Genomic DNA, 17,845 nt, shown 5'->3' with positions numbered 1-17,845 from the left:
TGTAATAAAGAAAACCACGTTTTTCAGTCAAACCACAACTCTGAAAGCCTTTCTTTGAGTGCGACTGCTGTTGTATAACTGTGTGTGTGTGTAGTCTGTGAGTGTGTAATACATGAGTGTATGGTATATGTAGTGTGTGTGTAATGTGTGTGCGGTATCTGTAGTGTGTGTAATGTGTGTGAGTAATCTGTAGTGTGTGTGTAATGTGTGTGTGGTATCTGTAGTGTGTGTGTGTGTGTGTAATGTGTGTGCGGTATCTGTGATGTGTGTGTGCGGTGTCTGTAGTGTGTGCGGTATCTGTAGTGTGTGCGGTATCTGTAGTGTGTGTAATGTGTCTGCGGTATCTGTAGTGTGTGTAATGTGTGTGCGGTATCTGTAGTGAAATACTTGTGTGTGCGGTATCTGTAGTGTGTGTGTAATGTGTGTACGGTAACTAGTATGTGTAATGTGTGTGCGGTATCTGTAGTGTGTGTGTGTAATGTGTGTGCGGTATCTAGTGTGTGTAATGTGTGTGCGGTATCTGTAGTGTAATACTTGTGTGTGCGGTATCTGTAGTGTGTGTGTTTAATGTGTGTTTGTAGTGTGGGTAATGTGTGTGAGTTATCTGTAGTGTGAGTGTGTAATGTGTGTGCGGTATCTGTAGTGTGGGTAATGTGTGTGCAGTATCTGTAGTGTGTGTAATGTGTGTGCGGTATCTGTAGTGTGTGTGTGTAATGTGTGTGCGGTATCTGTAGTGTAATACTTGTGTGTGAGGTATCTGTAGTGTGTGTGTAATGTGTGTGGTATCTGTAGTGTTTGCGTGTGTAATACTTGTGTGTTTGTATGTAATACATGTGTGTGTAATACTGGTGTGTGTGTGTAATAATGACTCATGAGTAATGTGTACGTAATGAGCCTGTGTTGTCCACCATGTGTGCTGTGTACATGTATGTGTGTGTCTGTGTGACTATTTGATGTGTATGTAATGAGGTTGTGTTGTCCAGCATGTGTGCGGTGTACATCATATATGAAGTGTATGTAATTCATTGTATGTGGGCTGGTGAATTTTTTTTGTGCCAGGGCTGCTTTTTGGTCCCAGTCCGGCCCTGATATATACTATGTACCGATCTTAGCTAACTTATATGTGGCAAATGGGTTTTGAAGGGGTTTAGTCACAAACTATCTATTGATAAGGAAAATAGAGTAAACTTTAAAGTTTAATTTTCATTTCAGATGAACTTGCAGCAGTACATCTTGGCCTGCCTCTAGCTTCTTTCCATCAGTACTCAGTGAAGACTGATTTTACCCGTGAACCGAGAATGAAAGATCAGTGAAGAAGACAGAAGCAGATTTACCTGCTAAGATGTATTACAACGTTCCTTCATTTATAGATTTATATGTAAAAAACAACAACCAAAAAAAACAAGGTTACTCTTTAAATTATTTTTTAACACAAATAGCTGTCTTGTTCTAACATGTTATATCTTATCTATGACTACATTAAAGTTCAACTGAATTTTGGCATGGTCATAAATGAGCACAGCTTAGAAGAGTTTAGAAAAAGCCAGATAAGAGTTAGTAACTCCCAGGCAGAATAAGCTCTATGGCTAGCAAAAGACAGTGCAACACAGAGGCTATAAAAGGTCACAACACTGACAAAAAATGCTGTAAGAAGCTCTAAAAATGGAAAATCTACCCCAAATGGTATTAATAAAAACACTGTCTCGCCCCGCATAAAAAAGTCATCACACAGCTCCATCGACTAGAAAATGAATACATTACGACTCTTGGAAAGTTTTTTTTTTTTTTTTTTCACAAATTTTTGATTTTTTTTTCACCACTAAAATAAAAAGAAACTGGACAAGTTTGTTATCTCCATAATTGTACTACTGAAGAGAATCAAATGGTGAGGTAATTTTTATCACACAATGTATCTGCAATGTCAGAATTGTGTTCTTATGCAATTTCGCCACGCAATTTTTTGCTGGTTTTCCAGTACATTGTATAGTAAAATGAATAATGCCATTTAAAAGTAGAACTTGTCCCACAAAAAAACAGGTCGTTATACATCTTTGTGGACATAAGTTATGGTCCTTGGAAGAAGGGGAGGAAAAAGTGAAAACACAAAAATGGAAATCTGTCTGTCTATGCTGTCGCTTGTTCTATCTTCCATGTTTCACCTGACTGCTTGACGCAAAGAGACTGTTAGCCATTTAATCAGTGGAAAAAACTTGGCAATCGGGATGACGTGAAAATCAGATAATTTTATTTTGTTTAGGAAATTCAAAACAAAGAAGCTGCAGCATTGGGAGGCCCTGCTTATTATGAGCGTTCGTTTACTGATGAAGGTCATTGTATGACCGAAACGTCTTTTTTGTTTTGGGTTGCCTACACAAAATAAAATTATCTGATTTTCATAGTCAACCTGAGTGTTAAGTTTTCTCCAAGATTTCTATGGGCTAGGATCCTACTTAGGCAACATCTTCAGGAGTGCCATGATTACTAGCCATTTAATCAGTGACATTCCATTACGTTGCATGGCAGGCATACTTTAGCACACACCAATATAGTTACTGTGCCAGAGACTTTAATAGGGCCATATGGTTTTATTATTGAGTACTGTATGTTCACTGCCACTACATGGAGACTTTGTCTAGGGAAACACTTTGAATTGCATGCGGCTTTCTAGCCCAGGTCTTACATTTTAAACTACAGGATAATTTGGTAGTGTATGACAGTATTATATAGATATTGAGTTGGATACTTTATAACTTGATTGCTCAGGAAGCATACGGCGCTGTTGTACGGTTGGTTCCTTAGAGGTTTTTTTTGCCAATTATTCCTAAATACAAGAGGTTCTACTGGACAATGTTACATTCATCAGGTATTAAAAACTGTCTCAGTTTGTCCAGTGTATGGCCCTCAGAGAATGCAACTTTGGCGCTGGTGCCTTTGCCCATCAGCTTCTTACCAAGGTGCTTTTGTGCCTACACCTGGACATCAGCATTCTTCTGAATTTCTGCATTGCCCAAGGCTCACGATTAAGGGACTTCAGTCTTACACAAAGACTGGAGAAGGTTTTTACAGGTAGTTGTAGCAGGAATAATATACCATATAAGCCAGGTAAGAGGAGTTTCAACACAAGGCTATACTAACCATTCTCTCCCGCTTCTAGCATGTCTTGCAAGTATTTGAATGATCCGGACTGCTTGGGCTGTGACACGGGTTCATCATAATCCTGGAGCATTTTGTACACATCCGAATCAATATCTATGCCATTTCGGCTTCTTGGCACTGCTCTTTGCAGGTCAACACTGTTAATGACAAATCAACAACAATAAACTAACAATGGCCCTCAGTAGTGATAACGACCGTATATGTCTAACGGTCTAAAACACAAGGGTTTGTCGAGATGCTATATAATGGAATAGTCTTCAATAATTACTCAAACCCTGGGCTGCGTAATTTGGAGAAATATGTAATTCAATGTACATTGTATTTATTTGTGCTGGGGACAGACAGAAAATCTTGCATACAGTGAACAGGTAGAGACACAAGAAACATTAAGATCTGGGGTGGTTTTACTTTTATTCTAATGCCTTTCCATTCCTGTAATATGGCCCCACTTCGCTGTATAAGTCTTGTTAGCCATATGGGAGTGTTTCTCTATGGACATCTCTTTAAAAATCACAACATCTTGGAAGAAAAGACTAAATTAACATATGGAGAAGAGACGGCTATATCTTAGGAACCAAGAGGCGCTGTAACAAAAGAAAAACAGGAAAACTGTAGGATTTACATCAGGTAAAACATATATATTTATTGCAAGTGACGGCCCTTTTGACATTTATCTGTGCACCCTACTATATGGCACTTTCAATGAGGTACTGATTGATATGGTTATTTGTACACTATGTGACAGTATAATATGTGTGGTCTGTGTCAACAGTTATTTCAGACTTGTAAATGTTTTTGAAAGTGGAGTCCTATGTGGTAAACTAGTTTAGATGCCAAAATATTAACCCTGATGAGGAGGGACTGGGAAGCAAAGAGAGCGCAAATAGGGCCTTAACCGGTTAAAAACAGATAAAGAATAGTATATTCTTGCTCACCTGATAATGAAGCATTTGCAACAATCTTTAAGCATATACCGTATTTTTCAGACCATAAGATGCACTTTTTTTCCTCCAAATTTGTGAGGAAAGTGTGGGTGCGTCTTATGGTAGGGATGTAGCATGTGGGGAGGGGGCAGCAGCGAGTGGGATCGCACTGTTATCCCACTTTAGGAGGCAGAAAAATGTCCCCGCTGCCCGGAATCTGCGCTGGGGAAACCATGTGGTCCCGATGATTAAGTGCAGTGAATATTCATTAGCTGCTTCCCTGCCCACCTATCAGCTGAGCGGTGAGCAGGGAGCAGCAAATGAATACTGCACTTAAGCAGCGACACACATGGTTTCCCCAGCGCTGGATTCCTGCAGCAGCTGGGGAGATCTGTGTGTCCGGGGAGGAGGAGGCAGCAGCAGGAGTCAGGGGAGAGGAGATCACTGCATACCTGCCTGGGCTGGACACTGAGTGCTGTGCACAAGGAGGACATGTGTGATGTCAGAAGTGGGCGGGCTGGAGCATCACATGGCAGCTCAGAGCCCTCCCTCTTCTTGACATCATCACAGGTCCTTCAGACTCCCCACTAGAATCTGCAGGCTTCCTCTTATAACCTGTACTGTGGAAAGGCAACAAGAGAGAGGGCTCTGTGTGTGCAGTCATGGGATGCTTTTACCTCACCACAGTGTGGCTGGCTGCCACAATTAAGAGGTTAGTCTTTACAAAACACAATAAAGCACTCTGCCACTCCTTTGGTGAACTATAACTCCCAGCATGTCATAGGATCTGCAGGACATGCTGGGAGTTATAGTTCTCCCATGGGATTTTAAAGCAGCACTCCAGTGTTATTTTGCAGTGCTGGAGTGGTGCTTTCAATATAAGCCCTGTGCCCCCATTGTTATACTCACCCTCCAGAGTCTTCATATAGTACTTTACAGACACCACACTGGTCCCGCAGCTTCCAACATAATAACATACTATTATATATAATAACAACACATATAATAGTATGTTATTTATGTTATTAAATATTTTACCACATTTTTTTGCTTCAAATATTTTTTTCCCTATTTTCCACCTCTAAAACCTGGGTGCGCCTTATAGTCCGGTACATCTTATAGTCCGAAAAATACGGTACCAGCTGCTGCTGGCCGCGGGTCAACAGACCAAAGAAATGCTATGCAGATTCAAAGCGGTTTTCCTTGCGCTGCTAGTGGACTCAGGAAATGAAGGTGTTCAGGACACAATTTGTATTAAATGGTTATAAAGTCAACACATTTCGAAGTTATCTAACTTCTTCTTCAGGACATAAGTTTGCTTGGATAACTTTGAAACGTGTTGACTTTATAACCATTTAATGCAAATTATGTCCTGAACTCTTTCATCTCCTGAGTCCATCCTGTGAGTCTGCCAGCAGCGCAAGGAAAACCGCTTTGAATCCACACAGAAAAATATTAACCCTGTAAGTCCAAAGAAACCAAAATATTCTAATAATTCTCTGCTGACCATATATTTCCTAGTGATTGGGTACAAAACAACCAGGAAAGCAAATTTTAAAAAGCAGTTCAATTAACTGGTTTCATTGAATTCAATAGAGAAAATGTCTCAGCATCTATATGAAAAAGTGTTTGCCCTCTTCCTGATTTCCTATTATTTTGCATGTTTGCCACACTTAAAGGGAACCTGTCACCCCCCCCCAGGCATTTGAAACTAAAAGAGCCACCTTGTGCAGCAGTAATGCTGCATTCTGACAAGGTGGCTCTATTAGTTATTGGTGCTGTAACTGCAGAAATAATCCGTTTTGTAATTTGTCCCAAATACCTTTCTTCAGTCCTGGAGGCAGGCCTTTCCCCCCCTGCTGCAGACGCCACACAGCCGTCACTCAAATCTTCTTGGTGCCGGGCGCCACCTCCTCATCGCTGTTTTGAAATGAGCTGGCACCTGCGCTCTTTTCTCCTGCCTTGGGCAGGCGCAGTGGGCGCTGCCCGTCTGTCCTCATATGCAGTCTAGCTGACTGTGCCTGTGTGGCCACCCTGCCTGTGAATCCCAGCCCCGCAGTGAGAATAAATCAGAAGACACTGCGGGGTGGGGATTCACAGGCAGGGCGGCCGCACAGGCGCAGTCAGCTAGACTGCATATGAGGACGAGCAGCGCTCACTGCGCCTGCCCAAGGCAGGAGAAAAGAGCGCAGGCGCCGGCTCATTTCAAAACAGCGATGAGGAGGCGGCGCCCGGCGCCAAGAAGATTTGAGTGACGGCTGTGTGGCGTCTGCAGCAGGGGGGAAAGGCATGCCTCCTTGACTGAAGAAAGGTATTTGGGACAAATTACAAAACGGATTATTTCTGCAGTTTACAGCACCAATAACTAAAAGAGCCACCTTGTCAGAATGCAGCAATACTGCTGCACAAGGTGGCTCTTTTAGTTTCAAACGCCTGGGGGGTGACAGGTTTCCTTTAAATGTTTCAGATCACCAAACAAATTTAAATATTAGACAAAGATAACACAAGTAAACACAAAATGCAGTTTTTAAATAAAGGTCTTTATTATTATTAAGGGAAAAAGAAATCCAAACCTACAGGGCCCTGTGTGAAAGTGACTGGCCCCTAAATCTAATTGCTGGTTGGGCTACCCTTAGCAGCAACAACTGCAATCATGCTTTTGCGATAACTGGCAATGAGTCTTTTACAACACTCTGGAGGAATACTGACCCACTCATCTTTGTACAATTGTTGTAATTCAGCCATATTAGAGAGTTCCAGAGCATGAACCGCCTTTTTTAGGTCACGCCACAGCATCCCAGTCAGATTAAAGTCAGAATTTTGACTAGACCACTCCAAAGTCTTAATTTTGTGTTTTGTTTTTCTTAAGCCATTCAGAGGTGGACATGCTGGTGTGTTTTGGATCATTGTTCTGCTGAATAACTTCAGGGGGCTTCAGCTTGAGGTCACAAACAGATTGCCGGACATTCTCCTTCAAAAATTTTTGGTAGACAGCAGAATTCATGGTTCCACTTACCATAGGAAGTCTTCCACGTCTTGAAGTAGCAAAACAGCCCCAGAACATCACAATACCACCACAATATTTTACAGTCCACAAAGTATTCTTCCAAAAGTCTTGGGTATTATCAAGATATTTTCTGGCAAAACTGAGAGGAGCCTTTATGTTCTTAATGCTCAGAAGAGGTTTTTATCTTGGAGCTCTGTCATGCAGGCCATTTTTCCCCAGTGTCTATCTTATGTTGGAGTCATGAACACGGACCTTAACTGAGGCAAATGAGGCCTGCAGTACATTGGACATTGTTGTGGGGTCTTCTGTGACCTCTTGGATGAGTCGCTTCTGGGCTCTTGGGGACATTTTGGCTGGTCAGCATCTCCTGGGAAGGTTCACCATTGTTCCATGCTTTCGCCATTTGTGGATAATGGCTCTCACTTTAATTCCCTCGAGTCCCAAAGCTTTAGAAATGGCTTTATGACCTTTTCCAGACTCATAGATCTCAATGACTTTGTTTCTCATTTGTTCCAGAATTTCTTTGGATCGCGACATGATGTCTATCTTTTGAGGAACTTTTGGTCTACTTCACTTTGTCAGGCAGGTCCTATTTATGCGATTTCTAGATTGAGAACAGTTCTGGCAGTAATTCGGTCTGGATGTGGCTAGGGAATTTGAACTCAGCTTCCCAAATATGAGATAAACCACAGCGAATTTATGTTTTATGGGAGGGCAATCACTTTTTCACACAGGGCCCTGTAGGATAGAATTTCTTTTTCCGGGGGCGTGTCCTGGCCATGAGGAAGGAAGACTGCTAATTCCCTGAGCTCCTGCTTCCCCGGCCGAATAAAGCCCTGCAACAGCCCAGAAACTGACTTTACCAGAGCCTATGCCTGCTAAACGGAAGACTGCATGCCCCACCACCCCTTCTGGACCCCCTGTGGAGTTCTCTGCAAGTATATCTCGCTTTTTAAGAAGCTCTGGGAAGGGGCCTTGGAGCTGCACTGTTCCTAAGATGGCTGATCCCTCCCCCAAGCCCTGCAGCACTACACATGAGGCAAAAAACAAACAGAGAGAGAAGGAGACACCTCAGGCCTGCACGGAGGTTTCCAGAGCATCTGTCACCAGACTGTTTACTCAGGAGAGGCCCCTGGAGGCCCCCCTGCATGGGGTCTCAGATGAAGGTACCGCAGGGGAGAGGGAGGATGGTGGGGGCTCGGATCATGAGACTGTACAAACAGAGGGAGAAGTGGTGAGGTCCTGGACACAGAGAGCAGAGCTCTACCCCTCCCAAACTGAGTGGCCTGTGCTGCAGGAGACTCAGCTGCCTCCTAGCCTGTCTCCTCAGCCACTTACACCTGCAGAGGGGGTGCTTCAACAACTCTCTATTCAGAAACCGGGCTGTGGAGCAGGTTATCTCCCCCCTCTACTAAACCACCCCACAGAAGCCACAGGGGGTGAGAGACGAGTGGAGCCGACCATCACTGGAGGCCCCAGTGGTTCCCCTATTTTACCAAATATGCGGCCACAAGATAGCCCTGACCCAGACATGTGGGAAGCTTTTAAGGCCCGTATTAGCAACGTCCTAACTAAAGAGGAACTTGAGGGCTTTATCTCCAGGGTGGAGAACTCCTTTAAAGCTGAAACAATGGCCCTGAGAGGGGACGTCTCAGCTCTAGCGGGCAGAGTCACACTTACTGACACTACTGTGGAAAATCTCTCCAGCAAGATTCTAGCCCTTGAGGATAAACTGTCAGCCCAGATGTCCACCTTTGAGAGCTTTCTAGACCATATGGAGGACTTGGAGAATCGGGAGAGAAGGCAAAATCTAAGAGTGAGGGGTCTACCGGAATCAGTCCAAGCCAGTGACCTAACTGCGACTCTTCAAGCTTTGTTCAATTCCGTTAGGAACACTGCCCCGGAGGTGGGTATTGAATTTGACAGAGCTCATAGGTCGCTGGGCCCTCTCCCCGAGGATGGAGGTCTGCCTAGAGACGTGATTTGTCGTTTTCATAGGTACCAAGTGAAGGAAGAAATCCTCAACTGTTCCAGAAAGACCCAGGAGATCCGATTCCAAGATTACCAATTACAGTTCCTCTCGGATCTGTCACGGAGAACCCTCCAAAAGAGGAGAGCTCTGCGACCTCTACTTAACCTCCTTCGCCAGAGCCAGATCCCCTATTCTTGGGGATATCCGTTCCGCCTTCAGGTTCGGCGGGGAACCCAGATGGTGTCCTTATCTCACCCCAGGGAGCATCGTTCATTTCTCTCCCTTCTGAACCTCGAGGATCTGGGCTTACAATTCCCTGGCTGGCCTTATCCCGTTGGTCAGGATATGGGCCCTATGCCACAGCGCCGAAAGAGGGCGCGTCGCAACCGTGGAAGAGGCCGCACTAGATCTCGTGGTAGAGGACAGAACTGTAATGATGTATCTGAAGACGGCTGATATGCAAGCGTCCAGTATTTTTGGTTCAGTCGGTTGTAGACCTTTAGGTCTTTGGTCTAGCTTCAGGCAGTAATGGCCGTGTTGATGATATATGCTTTGCTCTTTTCCCTTGGTCATTTTCCCTTCCCTCTCCACTATTCCATTCTCTTCCTTTCCCCTTCTATTCTTCCCCCTCCCTCTCCTCTCCTTTGATTACCCCTCCCCCCCCTTTTTTTCTTCTCCCTTTCCCTCCCCCTCTGTTGGTTCGGTGGGTTGTACTGGGTAATTTTGTGTATTTTCTTTGTCTCAGGGTAGTTCGCCGGGGAACATAGTGTGTTATACAGATATATTGTTTATCGAATCCGTCGGTATACGACTTATTTTGTTATATATTGTTTTGACTTTCTTCCTTTCTTCAGTGGAAAGGACACGACTCGTTACGGGGTTATACGGTTGGTCCAAACCGTGATATTCGTAAAACGACTATACCCCATATCTTCAGTAAGAGTTTTCAATTTTCAGCTCCCCCAGGGGTACAATTTACTGCTACATTCCTTTTTTCTTCTATATTTGCCTACTCTTTTTCTCTTCTTTTTTTTCTAATTTGCTGCGTCTTGTTTTCTGCTCTATTCTCTCAGGTGTCAGGATAACCCCTTTTTGGGGCCTAACGGTTGGGTACTCGACGTTCTATTGAAAAATGGGTTCCTTAAAATTTGGGTCCCTAAATGTACGGGGTTTCAATACTCCCCAAAAACGAAGCCACGTACTTTCAGATATGCACAAGCTAGGGGTTCAGATACTCTTTCTTCAAGAAACTCATTTTAGAACTGACCGGATACCAGTTATCAGGGGTAGACTTTATGATAGATGGTCCCATAGTTCCAACCCCGAATCGAGGACAAAAGGTGTCTCAATAGCCTTTTGTAAGAATTTAAATATCATATTGATAGACACGGTCATAGATGAAGGGGGACACTATATTTTTATGAAAGTTAAAGTTGCTGAACGGATCCTGACCCTTGTTAACTGGTATCTCCCGAACCGGGAACAGCCTAAGGTCTGCAGGTCTCTATTGTTGAAACTGTCTTCATTTGCGGAGGGCCAGGTTGTGATAGGTGGAGATTTTAACTTTGTCTTTGATCCCAAACTAGATACCTCCTCTGGTCGGGGGGCGGTCCCATCAAAAAAGGTGAGAGCCCTACAAAAATTCTTACTTAAACTACATCTGATAGATGTCTGGAGAATCCTCAATCCTAGAGGTAAGGATTATACTTTCTATTCTACTCCACATAACTCCTACAGCAGAATTGACCTTTTTCTGGTCAGCAGGGAGGTCTTATCTTGGAGGCCTGATGCCAGGATTGGTAATATGGTTCAGTCGGATCATTGCCCTATTTTTTTATCCTTGGAGATACCTGGGCTGGCTATGAAAAAATTCTCATGGAAATTGAATGGCAACCTTTTACGAGACGCAACCTGTTTGAGTGATTTGAAATCTGACATTGCAGCGTTTGCCCATACTCATGCGACAGATCCCACACCTCAGGCAATTAAATGGGAAGCACTGAAGTGCATCATGAGAGGCACCCTAATCAAACATGGGGCTAGAATCAAAAAACTTCAGACTGAGAAAATAGACGCTTTGTTGTCACAAATTCAGACCCTGGAAAGCAGGCATAAGAATTCGAGGTCCTCTGAGACTTTGGTCGAGCTCACTACAAAAAGGCTTGAACTTAAAGGCCTGCTGGATAGACGGTTTATGGGTGACAAGGAAAGAACTAAAGGGTTTTTCTACAAAAGAGCTAATGTTTGCGGGCGCCCTCTAGCACGACTGCTTCATCCCAGATCGGGTCCCACCCTTATCTCATCACTCAAAAATGATAAGGGCCAACTGGTCCATAGTAATGAGGAGATCCTAGAGGTCTTTCAAAAGTTCTATAAATCTCTATACAACATTAGGGGCAGGTTCGCTGATTTGGATCCCACCACGTTGAAAAATAAAATTAAATCTTATATGAATAGGATCAAGGTCCCGTCCCTCCTTGAGGCGGATTTGGCTGTCCTGGAAAAGGACGTAACCCCTGAGGAGCTGTCAGAAGCTGTTAAATCCACGTCCACCTCCTAAATGTCCTGGGCCGGATGGGCTCACTCCCTTATTCTATAAATCCCTTCTATCTGACTTGCTTCCCCAAATGGTCCTCACCTTTAATGCGATTTCTGAGGAGAATAGTTTTACCCCCCAGTCTCTAGAGGCTCATATTTCTGTTCTGCTAAAGCCTAATAAAGATCCCCTACTGGCCGGGAGTTATAGGCCAATCTCCCTGATCAACGTCGATGTAAAATTATTTGCTAAGATATTGGCTGACAGATTGTCGGGACTTCTCCCATCTATTATCGACATTGATCAGGTGGGCTTTGTCAAGGGCCGGGAGGCGCGGGACAGCATTATCAGGTCTCTTCTCCTTATTGAGAGGACCAAGATGCAAAAGTCCCCTCTTTGTCTTCTGTCAATTGACGCGGAAAAGGCCTTTGATAGAGTCCATTGGGATTTTCTACGGGAGACCCTGACCCATATTGGCTTACAATCCAATTTCCTGGGGAAAACTATGTCATTATATTCAAAACCCTCAGCTCGTGTTAGAGTCAATGGATCTTTGTCCGATCGTTTTTATATCCAGAACGGTACTAGACAAGGCTGCCCGTTGTCGCCCCTATTATATGTTTTAGTTATTGAGCATTTGGCTAAGGCTATCCGAGTTAATGACAGTATCTCAGGGATTCAGGTTGGAAACTCTAACCATAAAACGGCCCTATTTGCCGACGACATCCTCCTCTTTGTCTCTAACCCAGTCGTCTCTTTTCCAGTGCTTATGAAGGAGTTCGAATCCTTCGGGGATTTAAGTAACTTCAAGATTAATTACTCCAAAACTGAGGTCCTAAACATTTCTCTATCTTCTTCCGTGGTGGCTTCCTTGAAGCAGGCCTTCCCCTTCAGATGGCAACGGGATCAGATTTCATATCTCGGGGTGAACCTCACCTCGGATCCTCTTCAATTATTTTCTTTGAACCATCAGGTCATTTTGAACAAGGTGGGATCCCTTCTGGAGTCTTACGGCCCATTGAGGCTGTCGTGGCTCGGTAGGATTCAGGTGGTAAAGATGGATATCCTGCCGAGATTTCTTTATATCTTTCAGGCAATTCCCATTTGGCCATATAAATCGTTTTTTATTAAAATACAGTCCTTGATTTCCCGTTTTATCTGGAAGGGGAAAACACCGAGGGTGAGTTACAAGGTTTTATCTAGGCCACGCCAGTTTGGTGGGGTTGGTCTACCCAACCTCCGAAACTATTGCAGGGCGGCCATATTAGTTCGCCTCTTGGACTGGAAATATAAAATTAAATTTAAAAAATGGGTAGAGTTGGAACAAGAATGGTCCGATTTGCCTCTTCAGTATCTTCAGTGGATCCCAAAGCAATATGCTCTTCAACGGGGGAGATTTTCCTTCTTAACCTCAGAGGCTATGAGGGCATGGCACTGCAGTGGGGTGAAGGGGTCCGCTCCTTCTGGGGCCAGCCTTCTTACACCTATTTTTTGCAACCCGGCATTTCCTCCGGGCATTCACAGGAAAGCCTTCATGGGATGGAAATACGAGGATGACATACGGGTTGGTGATATCTTACAGCGTGGCGAGATTCCCACCCTCTGTTCCCTCCAAACCCAATCTCTCTCCACTAAACTTCTATGGTGGGAGTACTTGCAGGTCCGGTCTTTCCTGGCCTCTTTGAATTTGCCTAGGGGTTCGAACTGTAGACTCTCTCCCTTGGAACTGTTGTTTGCCGGTGGTGACGCCCCGAGCAGGGGAATCTCTTCCCTCTACTCAATTTTTTCAACACCTGACTCTGACGCAAGGCTCTATTTCCAGTCTGCTTGGGAGAAGGATTTAGGGCGGACTCTGTCGGATGAGGATTGGGAGCGTTGCTTCCTGATGAACCATAAACTCCCGAGTTCCAGTGAGGCCTCGGAGAAGGGGTATAAACTGCAATATAGGTGGTACCTCACACCTGACAGGTTACACAAATTTTCTCCCTCAATTTCAAACTGCTGCTGGAGGTGTGGAAATGGCATTGGCTCCCTTTTGCATATCTGGTGGGACTGCCCCTTGATTAGAACATTCTGGGACCAAGTGTTCCGAAATTATGGTTTGATCACAGGCAAGCACATCACCGGTACTCCGGAGATGGCATTGCTCTCCATGATTCCCGGTTCGGTGAGATCCCAAAAAAAGGACATCCTTAAATTTTGCCTAGCAGCTGCTAGAACGGTCATCCCCCGCCGATGGCGAGACCCGGTTCCCCCCGATGTTGTGGAGTGGTTTTCAGAATTTGAAACCATCTTTAGGATGGAGGAAATTGAAGCAGACCTTTCACAGACAAGGGTCTTCTTCTTAGGTACCTGGACTGAATGGATTCTATTTAAAGATTCTGCTCGTTTCCCTGACCTGTTTACCTGAATACACCTGTCTTTTCTACAGTCGATTACTAAGCTACTCTTCCTTTCTTTTCATGTTCTCATTTTAAATATCTTTTCTTGAGCCCCACCTAATTGGGCTCCCCCCTCTATTTTTTCTTCTTTCTATCTCCCCCCTGGGTGAGCTGTTCACCTTCCACCAGCTCGGTGTGATAGGTCTGTACCATGATTTACCAGTTACTTTTATAATGATACCATCTGCGTGCATGTCTCGCTTTAGGGGACATGGGCGAACTGATTTTAGGTATGCTTTACTTTATTTACGGTAATGAAAGTCCTCGCCTGTTGCAGGGGCAAGGAGTCATTGCTTATATGTGAAAGATACCGTAGTCATTCTTGAGGGTTTACTCCAATTTTTTTTTTTTTCTCTCTTTTTTTGTAAGATTTATGCAAGGTTTGTGAATGAGTGTTTTTTTGTGTTACTCTTCTCGAATTGTATATTATAAGAAAAAGTACTTTGATCATTGACGTAGTTTTCAACTACTGTTTTTCTTGTAAAATTCTCTTCTCTTTAATAAAAATATATTTAACCACAGAATTTCTTTTTCCCTTAATAAAAAAGACCTTTAGATCTTTATCTAATATTTAAATTTGTTTGGTGATCTGAAACATTTAAGGGTATGTGCACACGTTGCGGATTTTGCTGCGGATTTGTCCGCAGCGGATTTGGAAAATCCGCAGTGCAAAACCACTGCGGTTTTCACTGCGGATTTTCACGCGGTTTCTTCTGCGGATTCCTCTGCGGGTTTTCAACTGCATTTTCCTATTGGTGCAGGTTGAAAACCGCTGCGGAATCCGCAGAAAGAAGTGACATGCTACTTCTTTTTTTCCGCAGCGTTTCCGCGATGAATTTTCCGCAGCATGTGCACTGCGGTTTTTGTTTTCCATAGGTTAACATTGTACTGTACACCGCATGGAAAACTGCTGCGGATCCGCAGCGTGAAAACCGCTGTGGATCCGCAGCAAAAACCGCAACGTGTGAACATAGCCTAAGGGTGACAAACATGTAAAAGAATTGAAAATTTGGAATCAGGCAAAAACTTTTTCACACAACTATATGTTAAAATAGCTTCTGAATCTTGAAGCTTCGGGTATACAGTGGGTACGGAAAGTATTCAGACCCCTTTAAATCTTTCACTCTTTGTTTCATGGCAGCCATTTGGTAAAGTCAAAAAAGTTCATTTTTTTCACATTAATGTACACTCTGCACCCCATCTTGACTGAAAAGAAACAGAAATGTAGACATTTTTGCAAATTTAATAAAAAAGAAAAACTGAAATATCACATGGTCATAAGCAGGGCCGTATTTAGAGTTTCTGCTGCCCTAGGCACTTTTAGTGCTGCCTCCCCCTTTGGTGAGTATGACACTATCGGCAGTGACTTTGGTAAGAATCGCTGATGTGAAAGTCGCCTTTTGCAGCAGATCGGGCAGTTTTTCTGCATGTGCCGCGTAACGGATCACTTAAGGCAACACTGCGTTCGGCCTCATTCATTCCCTATGGGATTTGCGGCACTTGCCATGATCTGGCAAATGCGGTACCATACCTCCCAACTTTTGAAGAAGGGAAGGAGGTATAAAGTTACGTGCGCCGCGGCAAATTTTAGGCCATGCCTCTGACCACACGCATTTCACAACTAGTCACACCCATATCCACGTCCCAACCACAGCCATTTGGCACTGCTGATCACACTGTTTTACATACAATAATTATAAACAAAAATAAATATGGCCACACAGTGCTCCATACTGTATAATGGCCACACATGATGCTCCATACTGTATAATGGCCACACATGATGCTCAATACTGTATAACGGCCACCACACATGATGCTCCATACTGTGTAATGGCCACACATGATGCTCAATACTGTATAACGGCCACCACACATGATGCTCCATACTGTATAATGGCCACACATGATGCTCAATACTGTATAATGGCCACACATGATGCTCCATAGTATATAATGGCCACACATGATGCTCAATACTGTATAACGGCCACCACACATGATGCTCCATACTGTATAATGGCCACACATGATGCTCAATACTGTATAATGGCCACACATGATGCTCCATAGTATATAATGGCCAAACATGATGCTCAATACTGTATAATGGCCTCACATGATGCTCAATACTGTATAATGGCCACACATGATGCTCCATAATGTATAATGGCCACACATGATGCTAAATACTGTATAATGGCCACACAGTGCTCCCCCCTGTATGCATGGCTCATATACCCACCCTGTATGCATGGCTCATATTCCCCCTCCTGTATGCATGGCTCATATTCCCCCTCCCTGTATGCATGGCTCATATTCCCCCCACCTCCTGTATGCATGGCTCATATTCCCCCCTGTATGCATGGCTCATATTCCCCCTGTATGCATGGCTCATATTCCCCCTGTATGCATGGCTCATATTCCCCCCCACCTCCTGTATGCATGGCTCATATTCCCCCCCTATATGCATGACTCATATTCCCCCTCCTGTATGCATGACTCATCTCTCCACCCCCTCGCTCCCATCTTGCATAGCGCGGCTTACCGTCCTCCTTCATCCTCCCTCCCCTGTCCCCCGTCCCCCATACTCACCTGTCCCACACCACGCGGTCGCGCCGACATCCCTCTGGCTCTGTCCCGACTCCCGACGCAGCACCTTCTTCCTGTGTGAGCGGTCATGTGATACCGCTCATTAAGGTAATGAATATACGCATATTCATGACCTTAATGAGCGGTACCACGTGACCGCTCATTCAGGACGAACTGCAGACGCCGAGACCAGGCATCGCTGGAGCAGGGTGAGTATCATCTTCAAGGAGGGTGGGTGGTAGGTGGGTGGGAGCGGGCGGGCGGCCGGGGGGGCGGTCGGTTGGGAGGTGACCCAGGACTTATAAAAAAAAAAAACCTTGCTCAGGTGCCGCCCTGTTGTGAATTTGGTTTTTGGGCTCCCCCAGTGGTCACTGGTGGTACTGGACTTGTGTGCTTCACTTTCTCTGTTCACCTGTTTCCATCAGGATATGGGAGTATCCTATTTAGCCTTGCTGCTCAGTTATTCTAGTGCCGGCCATCAATGTAACCAGAGCCTTTCTGTTGCATGTTCCTGCTTCTAGACTACTATCAGCTAAGTTGGACTCTTAGTCCTAAGTTTGTTTTGCATTTTTGTTCCAGTTCACAGTTATGTTATTTTTCTGTAGCTGGAAGCTCTTGTGGGCCGAAATTGCCACTCCGGTGTCATGAGTTGACACATGAGTCTTAAAGTAATTTCGGGATGGTATTTTAATAGGGTTTTCAGCTGACCGTGAAGTTCCCTATTGTATCTTCTTGCTATCTAGTGAGCGGACCTCGCTTTGCTGAACCTACCTTCATACTGCGTATGTCTTTTCCTCTGAACTCACCGTCAATATATGTGGGGGGCTTCTGTCTCCTTTTTGGGGGAATTTCCCTAGAGGTAAGCCAGGTCTGTCTTTTCCTCTATTAGGGTTAGTTAGTCCTCCGGCTGGCGCTAGGCGTCTAGGGATAAAATGTAGGTACGCCACCCGGCCACTGTTAGTTGTGTGGTAGGTTTAGCTCACGGTCAGCTCGAGATTCCATCACCCAAGAGCTGTTCTGTTATTTATGTTCTCTGATGTTCCCTTGCCATTGGGAACCATGACAGTATGGACGGCCCAGTGTTAAAACCGTTGGCAGAAGAAAGGAGAGAAAAAGAAGTCTGCAGATTTTTTATTTTTTTTTTTTCCCTCTGAGCTTGCTCTATAGTTGACTTAGTTGCATTTCTGCTCTAATTGCTGCCTTTGTCTCTCTCTCTCC

General features: G+C 44.4%; 1 protein-coding gene across 1 annotated transcript in view; it reads right to left on the bottom strand.

Moving 5' to 3' along the window:
- Positions 1-17,845, bottom strand: part of PDLIM4 (PDZ and LIM domain 4) — a 349,721-nt gene that overhangs the window by 58,047 nt on the left and 273,829 nt on the right. The window contains exon 5 of the mRNA XM_077265960.1: positions 3,136-3,293. Coding sequence (XP_077122075.1) covers positions 3,136-3,293 — 158 coding nt within the window. The remainder of the gene's footprint in view (positions 1-3,135; positions 3,294-17,845) is intronic.

The sequence above is a fragment of the Ranitomeya variabilis genome, chromosome 5 (assembly GCF_051348905.1).
Source record: "Ranitomeya variabilis isolate aRanVar5 chromosome 5, aRanVar5.hap1, whole genome shotgun sequence".
NCBI classification, from domain to species: Eukaryota; Metazoa; Chordata; class Amphibia; order Anura; family Dendrobatidae; genus Ranitomeya; species Ranitomeya variabilis.
This window is presented reverse-complemented; position numbering and strand designations above follow the sequence as displayed.